The sequence below is a fragment of the Panulirus ornatus genome, chromosome 14, assembly GCF_036320965.1.
Source record: "Panulirus ornatus isolate Po-2019 chromosome 14, ASM3632096v1, whole genome shotgun sequence".
Taxonomy (NCBI): domain Eukaryota; kingdom Metazoa; phylum Arthropoda; class Malacostraca; order Decapoda; family Palinuridae; genus Panulirus; species Panulirus ornatus.
Window position 1 is genome coordinate 27,642,560 of NC_092237.1, and position 10,421 is coordinate 27,652,980.

Sequence of the window (10,421 nt, forward strand, 5' to 3'; positions counted from 1 at the left end):
TTCCCAAGCTCTCTCATCCCCAACAGACTTCATACTTGCCCCTCTTTCCAAAACTCTTGCCTTTACCTCCCTAACAACCCCATCCATAAACAAATTAAACAACCATGGAGACATCACACACCCCTGCCGCAAACCTACATTCACTGAGAACCAATCACTTTCCTCTCTTCCTACACGTACACATGCCTTACATCCTCGATAAAAACTTTTCACTGCTTCTAACAACTTTCCTCCCACACAATATATTCTTAATACCTTCCACAGAGCATCTCTATCAACTCTATCATATGCCTTCTCCAGATCCATAAATGCTACATACAAATCCATTTGCTTTTCTAAGTATTTCTCACATACATTCTTCAAAGCAAACACCTGATCCACACATCCTCTACCACTTTTGAAACCACACTGCTCTTCCCCAATCTGATGCTCTGTACATGCCTTCACCCTCTCAATCAATACCCTCCCATACAATTTACCAGGAATACTCAACAAACTTATACCTCTGTAATTTGAGCACTCACTCTTATCCCCTTTTCCTTTGTACAATGGCACTATGCACGCATTCCTCCAATCCTCAGGCACCTCACCATGAGTCATACATACATTAAATAACCTTACCAACCAGTCAACAATACAGTCACCCCCTTTTTTAATAAATTCCACTGCAATACCATCCAAACCTGCTGCCTTGCCGGCTTTCATCTTCCGCAAAGCTTTCACTACCTCTTCTCTGTTTACCAAATCGTTTTCCCTAACCCTCTCACTTTGCACACCACCTCGACCAAAACACCCTATATCTGCGACTCTATCATCAGACACATTCAGCAACCCTTCAAAATACTCACTCCATCTCCTTCCCACGTCACCACTACTTGTTATCACCTCCCCATTTGCGCCCTTCACTATATATATATATATATATATATACATACATATACATATATATATATATATATATATATATATATATATATATATATATATATATATATATATATATATATATATATATATATATATATATATATATATATATATATATATATATATATATATATATATATATATATATATATATATATATATATATATATGTAAATGTTAAGAGTAAATGTGAATAAGAGCAAGGTTATTAGGTACAGTTGGGTTGAGGGTCAAGTCAATTGGGAGGTAAGTTTGAATTGAGGAAAACTGGAGGCAGTAAAGTGTTTTAGATATCTGGGAGTGGATCTGGCAGCGGATGGAACCATAGAAGCGGAAGTGAATCATAGGGTGGGGGAGGGGGTGAAAATCCTGGGAGCCTTGAAGAATGTGTGGAAGTCGAGAACTTTATATCGGAAAGCAAAAATGGGTATGTTTGAAGGAATAGTGGTTCCAACAATGTTGTATGGTTGCGAGGCGTGGGCTATGGATAGAGTTGTGCGCAGAAGGGTGGATATGCTGGAAATGAGATGTTTGAGGACAATGTGTGATGTGAGGTGGTTTGATCGAGTAAGTAATGCATGGGTAAGAGAGGTGTGTGGAAATAAAAAGAGAGTGGTTGAGAGAGCAGAAGAGGGTGTTTTGAAATGGTTTGGGCACATGGAGAGAATGAGTGAGGAAAGATTGACCAAGAGGATATATGTGTCGGAGGTGGAGGGAACGAGGAGAAGTGGGAGACCAAATTGGAGGTGGAAAGATGGAGTGAAAAATTTTTTGTGTGATCGGGGCCTGAACATGCAGGAGGGTGAAAGGCGGGCAAGGAATAGAGTGAATTGGAGCGATGTGGTATACCGGGGTTGACGTGCTGTCAGTGGATTGAATTAGGGCATGTGAAGCGTCTGGGGTAAACCATGGAAATCTGTGTAGGTATGTATATTTGCGTGTGTGGACGTATGTATATACATGTGTATGGGGGTGGGTTGGGCCATTTCTTTCGTCTGTTTCCTTGCGCTACCTCGCAAACGCAGGAGACAACGACAAAGCAAAAAAAAAAAAAAGAAAAAAAAAAAAATATATATATATATATATATATATATATATATATATATATATATATATATATATATATATATATATATATATATATATATATATATATATATATATATATATATATATATATATATATATATATATATATATATATATATATGAATTATCCCTGGGGATAGGGGAGAAAGAATACTTCCCACGCATTCCCTGCGTGTCGTTGAAGGCGACTAAAAGGGAAGGGAGTAGGGGTCTGGAAATCTTCCCCTCTCATTTTTTCTTTTTTTTAATTTTCCAAAGGAAGGAACAGGGAAGGGGGCCGGGTGAGGATGTTTCCTCAGAGGCCCAGTCCTCTGTTCTTAACGCTACCTCGCTGAGGCGGGAAATGGCGAATGACTAGATGTATAAATGAAAGAAGCAGTAGGTCAAGAGAAAGGCGCAAGATGTGAAAATGAGTGGAAATGAGAGTTGGGGTGAGAGAGTATCATTAAATTTTCGGGAAAAGAAAAAGACGTTTTGGAAGTAGGTAAATAAAGTGCGTAAAGCAAGAGAACAAATAGGGGCATCGGTGAAGGGGGCTATGGGCGAGGTGATAACAAGTAGTGGTAATGTTATAAGGAGAAGGAATGAGTATTTTGAAGTTTTGTTGAATATGTTACAATATAGAATGGCAGATATACGGTGGTGTGCGAAGTGAGTGGGTGATGGAGAATGATTTAATAGACAAAGAAGAGGTAGTAAAAGTTTAGCAGAAGATGAAAGCTGGTAAGGCAGCGTGTTAGGATGGTATTGCAGTGGAATTTATTAAAAAAAGGGGGTGAGTGTGTTCTTGACTGGATGGTAAGAATATTTGATGTATGTTTGACTCATGGTGAGGTGCCTGAGGATTGGCGGAATGCATGCATAGTACCATAGTGCAAACACTAAGGGGTTAAATGTGAGTGCTCAAATTACAGAGGCATAAGTTTGTTGAGTATTCCTGGGAAATTGTATGGGAGTGTATTGATAGAGAGGGTGAGGGCATATACAGAGCATCAGATTGGGGAAGAGCAGTGTGGTTTCAGAAGGGTTAGAGGATGTGTGGATCAGGAGTTTCCTTTGAATTCTTTATGTGAGAAATACTTAGAAAAGCAACTGGATTTGTATGTAGCATTTATGGATCTGGAGAAAGCATATGATAGAGTTGGTAGGGATGCTCTGTGGAAGGTATTAAGAATATATGGTGTGGAACGCCATTTGTTAGAAGCAGTGAAAAGTTTTTATCGAGGATGTAAGGCATGTGTACGTGTAAGAAGAGAGTAAAGTGATTGGTTCTCAGTGAATGTCGGTTTGCGCCATGGGTGTGTGATGTCTCCATGGTTGTTTAATTTGTTTATGGCTGAGGTTGTTAGGGAGGTAAGTGCAAGAGTTTTAGATAGAGGGGCAAGTATGCAGTCTGTTGTGGATGAGAGGGCTTGGTAAGTGAGTCAGTTGTTATTCGGTGATGATACAGCTCTGGTGGCTGATTCAGTTGAGAAACTGCAGACGTTGGTGACTGAGTTTGGTAAAGTGTGTGAAAGAAGAAAGCTGAGAGCATATATGAATAAGAGCAAGGTTATTAGGTACAGTAGGGTTGAGGGACAAGTCTACTAGGAGGTAAATTTGAGTGGAGAAAAACTGGAGGAAGTGAACTGTTTTAGATATCTGGGAGTGGATTTGGCCGAGGCTAAAACAGTGGAAGCAGAAGCGAGTCACAGGGTGGGGGAGGGGGTGAAAGTTCTTGGAGCGTTGAAAAATTTGTGGAAATCGAGAACATTATCCCGGAAAGCAGAAATGGGTATGTTTAAAGGAATTGTGGTTCAAACAATGTTATTTGGTTGCGAGGCATGGGCTATAGATAGAGCAGTGCGGACGAGGGTGGACGTGTTGGAAATGAGATGTTTGAGGACAATATCTGGTGTGAGGTGGTTTGATCGAGTAAGTAATGAAAGGGTAAAAGAGATGTGTGGTAATAAATAGAGTGTGGTTGAAAGAGCAGAAGAGGGTGTTTTGAAATGGTTTGGTCACATGGAGAGAATGAGTGAGGAGAGATTGAAAAAGAGGACACATGTGTCAGAGGTGGAGGGAGCGATGAGAAGAGGGAGACCAAACTGGAGGTGGAAAGATGGAGTGAAAAAGATTTTGAGTGATCGGGGCCTGAACATGTAGGAGGGAGAAAGGAGTGTAAGGAATAGAGTCAATTGGAACGTTGTAGTATACCGGAGTCGACGTGCTGTCATTGGATTGGACAAGTGCATGTGAAGCATCTGGAGTAAACCATGGAGAGTTTTGTGGGGCCTGGATGTGGAAAGGGATTTGTGGTTTCGGTTCGTTATATATGACAACTAGGGACAGAGTGTTAACGAATGTGGCATTTGTTATCTTTTCTTAGCGCTACCTCGCGCGCATGCAGAGGGAGGGGATTGTCATTTCATGTGTGGTGGGGTGGTGACGGGGATGAATAAAGGTAGCATGTATGAATTATGTACATGTGTATATATGTATATGTCTGTGTATGTATATATATGTATACATTGAAATGTATAGGTATGTAGATGTGCGTGTGTGGACGTGTATGCATATACATCCGCTTGTGGGTGGGTTGGGCCATTCGCAAGTCTGTTTCATTGCGATACCTCGCTAACGCAGGAGACAGCAACAAAGTATAATAAATGTATATAAAATAGAATAATTTTGAATAATGTGGCAGTTGAGGGAATGTCTTGGTAGTAAAGTCATGGGTTAGTGAGAGGACAAGAGCAAGGGAAGGAGTAGCACTACTCCTGAAGCAAGAGTGGGGGGGAGTACGTGATAGAGTATAAGAAAATAAACTCTGCATTGATATGGGTAAAACTGATAGTGGATGGAGAGAGATGAGTGATAATTGTTGCCTATGCATCTGGGCATGAGAAAAAAGATCATGAGAGGCAACTGTTTTTTTGGAGCAGCTGAGTGAGTGCGTTAGTAGTTTTCATGAAGGAGACCGGGTTTTTGTGATGGGTGATTAGAATGCCAAGGTGAGTAATGTGTCAGTTGAGGGAATAATTGGTGTACATAGGGTGTTCATTGTTGTAAATAGAAATGGGGAAGAGCTTGTAGATTTGTGCGATGAAAAAGGACCTGTATACGTATACTTACATACGTAAGTATACGTATGTAAGTAGGAGAGATCGACAGAGAGCGTTATTGGATTACGTGTTAATTGATAGGCACGCGAAAGAGATACTTCCATGTTAATGTGCTGAGAGGTGCAACTGTAGGACAGAGGTCAATAGAAAGGCACAAGAAGTGAAACAAAGGGCAAATTTGAGCTGAGGAGAGATTATCATTAAATTTAGTGAGAATGAAAAGATGTTTTGGAAGGAGGTAAATAAAGTGCGAAAGATAAGAGAACAAATGGGAACATCGGTGAAGGGGGCTGATACGGAGGTGATAACTAGTACCGGTGATGTGAGGAGATTTATTGAGTATTTTGAAGGTTTGCTGAATGTGTTTGATGATAGAGTGGCAGATGTAGGAAGTTTTGGTCCAGATGGTGCGCGAAGTGAGAGGATTAAGGAAAATGATTTGGTAAACAAAAAAGAGGTGGCAAGAGCTTTGCGGAAGATGGAAGCCAGAAAGGCAACGGGTTTGGATGGTATTGCAGTAGAATCTTTTAAAAGAGGGGGTGATTTTGCTCTTGACTTGTTGGTAATGATATTTATTGTATGTATGACTCATGATGAGGTGCCTGAGGACTGCCGGAATGCATGCATAGAGTCATTGTACAAAGGCAAAGGGGATAAAGGTGAATGTTCACATTACAGTTTACTAAGTATTCCAGGGAAATTATATGGGAAGGTATTGATTAAGAGGATGAAGGCATGTGCAGAGCATCAGACTGGGAAAGTGCAGTGTGGTTTCAGAAGTGGTAGAGGATGTGTTGATCAGGTGTTTCCTTTAAAGAATGTATGTGAGAAATACTTAGAAAAACAAATGGATTTCTATGTAGCTTTTATGGATCTGGAAAAGACATACGATAGACTTCATAGAGATGCTCTGTGGAAGGTATTGAGAACATATGGTGTGGGAGGCAAGTTGTTAGATGCATTGAAAAGTTTTTATCGAGGATGGAAGGCATGTGTACGAGAAGGAAGAGAAGAAAGTAATTGGTTCTCTTTGAATGTCGGTTTCTGGCAGGGGTGCGTGATGCCTCAATGGTTGTTTGCTCTGTTTATGGAAGGGGTTGTCAGGGAGGTGAATGCAAGAGTTTTAAATAGACGGGCAAGTATGCAGTCTGTTGTGGATGAAAGAGCTTGGGAATTGAGTCAGTTGTTCGCTGATGATTCAGCGCTGTGACTAAATCGGGTGAGAAATTGCAGAAGCTGGGAACTGAGATTGGTAGAGTGTGTGATAGAAGAAAGCTGAGAGCAAACGTCAATAAGGGCAAAGTTATTATGTACAGTAGGGCATAGGGACAAGTTACTTGGGAGGTAAGTTTGAATAGAGAAAAAGTGGAGGAAGTGGAGTGTTTTAGATATCTGGTAGTGAATTTGGCAGAGGATCGAACCATGCAAACGGAAGTGAGTCAGAGGGTGGGGGAGGGGGGAAAGTTCTGGGAGCGTTGAAAAATGTATGGACAGCGAGAATATTATCACGGAAAGCAAAAATGGGTATGTTTGAAGGAATAGAGGTTCAAACAATGTTATATGGTTACGAGGCGTGGGCTATAGATAGAGTTGTGCGGAGAGTGGATGTGTTGGAAATGAGATGCTTGAAGACAATATGTGGTGTCAGGTGGTTTGATTGAGTAAGTAATAAAAGGATAAGAGAGATGTGGTAATAAAAACAGTGTTGTTCAGAGAGCAGAAGACGGTGTTTTGAAATGGTTTGGCAACATAGAGAGAATGAGTGAGGAGATATTGACAATGAGGATAAAGATGTCAGAGGTGGAGGGAACGAGGAGAAGTGGGAGACCAACTTGAATGTGGAAGAAAGGAGTGAAAAACATTTTGAGCGATCAGGGCCTGAACATGCAGGAGGGTGAAAGGCATGCAAGGAATAGAGTCAATTGGAACGATGTGATATACCGGGTTCAACGTGCTGTCAATGGTTTGAACCAGGGCATGTGAAGCCTCCGGGATAAACCATGGAAAGTTTTGTGGGGCCTGGAAGTGAGAAGAGATGTGGTTTCAGTGCATCATACATGACAGCTAGAGACTGACTGTGAACGAATGTGGCCTTTGTTGTCTTCTACTCGCGATACCTCGCGCCCTTGCAGGGTTGGGGGCTGTCATTTCATATGTGGCGGGGTAGTGACGGAGATCAATATATGTAGCAAGTATGAATTATATATATGTGTACATATGTATATGTCTGTGTATGTATATATATGTATACGTTGAAATGCATAAGTATGTATATGTGCATGTGGGGACGTGTATGCATATACATCCGTATGTGGGTGGGTTGGGCAATTCTTTTGTCTGTCTCCTTGCGCTAACTCGCTAACGAAGGAGACAGCGACAAAGTATAATGAATAAATAAAAATAGAATAAAATGTAAAAGTGATATATAATAACATATAATGATATTAGAATAATATATATATATATATCTTTCTTTTTTTCTTTCAAACTATTCGCCATTTCCCGCATTAGCGAGGTAGCGTTAAGAACAGAGGACTGGGCCTTGAGGGAATACCCTCACCTGGCCCAATTCTCTGTTCCTTCTTTTGGAAAATTAAAAAAAAAACGAGAGGGGAGGATTTCCAGCCCCCCGCTCCCTCCCCTTTTAGTCGCCTTCTACGATACGCAGGGAATACGTGGGAAGTATTCTTTCTCCCCTATCCCCAGGGATATATATGTATATATATATATATATATATATATATATATATATATATATATATATATATATATATATATATATATCTTTCTTTTCTTTCATACTTATCGCCATTTCCCGCGTCAGCGAGGTAGCGTTAAGAACAGAGGACTGGGCCTCTGAGGAAACATCCTCATCCAGCCCCCTTCTCTGTTCCTTCCTTTGGGAAAAAAAATAAAAGAAAAAAAAAAGAGAGAGGGGAGGATTTCCAGCCCCCCGCTCCCTTCCCTTTTAGTCGCCTTCTACGACACGCAGGGAATACGTGGGAAGTATTCTTTCTCCCCTATCCCCTATTCAATATATGTAAAACATAATAACTGGCCATAAATTTACACTATACAGACATGCACAACCAAGGATTGTACAATAATATTACAGTAACTTGCACCAAAATTATACTAAAACATAAAAATACTCTTGAATCCCTTTTAATCAATGTCTATCTTGACACCTGCACCCACCTAAACTCTCTCAATGGGATGGCAATGACAAGAGTCTCCATAACTAGTAAAAGCCAGTGCTCTAAGTACAATAACATTCTTCAAGGTTTCAGTTTCTGTTTAAAAAGAGCAAAAATATAATACTCTATCACAGACTCAATTACTCAAAATATTATATCCAAATGAAACCACTTCATTTAGCCAACAGTACAAACTTCAAACCAAGAGTTGTTTTCGTTTCACGTATGCTTTCACACTCCCTAAAACTAGTTTCAACAATATGACGAACTTTAATCTTCCTATCCATACAAAATATGTCATAAAATATAAATCAAATTACAAAAAATAATATATATCATGTGTGTGCTTTGAAACATCAAGCAAGATGGGCAGCAATGTTGAGAAACTCTTTAATGGTGTTGTTGAAGATTTTGCAAATGAAAATGCCGAAGTTATGGTTACACTGGAAGATTCAACCATTGTCCTCCATAATAAGAATATAAAGAATAATAGGTGCTGTTGATTTAAATTAGAATGTTTGATATGTCTAAGCACACACACACACATATATATATATATATATATATATATATATATATATATTTTTTTTTTTTTTTTTTTTTTATTATACTTTGTCGCTGTCTCCCGCGTTTGCGAGGTGCTTGTCACCTAGCACGCATTGTACTGAATATTGTTGGAGAAAATATTCAGGCTGGCATGACAACAGAATATATTGATATTCTTGTTCATAATAAGGTCATTGAGAGTGGAGCATACCCATCACCACTGAATTATTTAGGCTTCCCCAAGAGTGTTTGCACCAGTGTCAATAATGTTGCCTGCCATGGTATACCAGATGACAGGCAGCTGGTGGATGGAGATATTGTGTCTGTAGATGTCACGGTGTTCTGCAATGGTCATCATGGAGATTGCTGTGAGACATACCTCGTTGGTAATGTTGATGAAGCAGGCCAGCATTTAACACAGACAGCAAGAAAGTGTCGAGATGAAGCTATTGCACTATGTGCACCGGGAATTCCATTTGCTGCTGTTGGTGCCAAAGTAGAAGATATTGCTGAGGGTGAAGGAGTGACTGTGGTGCCTTGCTTCGTTGGCCGTGGTATTGGAAAGTGCTTTCGTGGCCCACCAGACATTTATCGCTGTCGTGGACTCAGCCAGCCGCCAGGACAGATGCCGTTGCATGAGAAAACCTTTACCCAGTGGATACTCTCTACACTGCTCGTATATTTAATGACACCAGCGACCTTATCGCTTTCCAAGGAAGTCTAGTGAACAAGCATTGCTGAAGCAGGATTTGGCCAGCAGGAGAAGAACCATCATAATGGAGAAAGTGAACTACGCGGGAAACGGCGATCAAATTTAAAGAGGGAAGTCAGCACCACAAGTAAAGCATCCTCCTCGAAGGCTCAGAGTTGGGTGCCTAAATGTGTGTTGATGTAACCAAGATGTGAAGACCCTTACTGGAAAACAATCACTCTTGAAGTAGAACCTTCAGACACAATTGAAAATGTGAAGGAAAATAGTGAAATTGGAGAAAAATGTAGCTTAGACATTGAAGCTTATTGATACAGTGGTTAAATTGATGAGAACTGCTATTGACGTTTGTGTAAATAAATTATACATTTCCTTTTTTCCATACCCAGAGGTTGAACCATTATGTGACATTCTTTTTTTTCATTCATTTCAAGCTAGAAGTTTCAGTTTTCTAAATTGTTTCTTACATTTCTCATATGTATATATATGTATGTGTGTGTGTGTGTGTATATGTGCGTATGTATGTGTATGTGTGTGTATGTGTATATGTATATATATATGTATATTATCCCTGGGGATAGGGGTGAAAGAATACTTCCCACGTATTCCTCGCGTGTCGTAGAAAGCGACTAGAGGGGACGGGATTGGGGGGCCAGAAATCCTCCCCTCCTTGTATTAACTTTCTAAAATGGGAAACAGAAGATATATATATATATATATATATATATATATATATATATATATATATATATATATATATATATATATATATTTATATTCTATTTTTTTTTTTGCGTTGTCGCTGTCTCCCGCGTTAGGAGGTAGCGCAAGGAAACAGACGAAAGAATG

At 39.8% G+C, this 10,421-nt stretch overlaps 1 protein-coding gene across 1 annotated transcript; it reads left to right on the forward strand.

Annotated features, from left to right (window-relative positions):
- Positions 1-9,014: 9,014 nt before the first annotated feature.
- Positions 9,015-9,587, forward strand: LOC139753521 (methionine aminopeptidase 1D, mitochondrial-like). The gene has a single exon (XM_071670167.1). The coding sequence runs from the start codon at positions 9,015-9,017 to the stop codon at positions 9,585-9,587; it is 573 nt and encodes a 190-aa protein (XP_071526268.1).
- The last annotated feature ends 834 nt before the right edge of the window (positions 9,588-10,421 follow it).

Bases quoted from the DNA above. Each gene is read 5' to 3' on its own strand.
- LOC139753521 (XM_071670167.1), top strand. From the start codon at position 9,015: ATGACAACAGAATATATTGATATTCTTGTTCATAATAAGGTCATTGAG.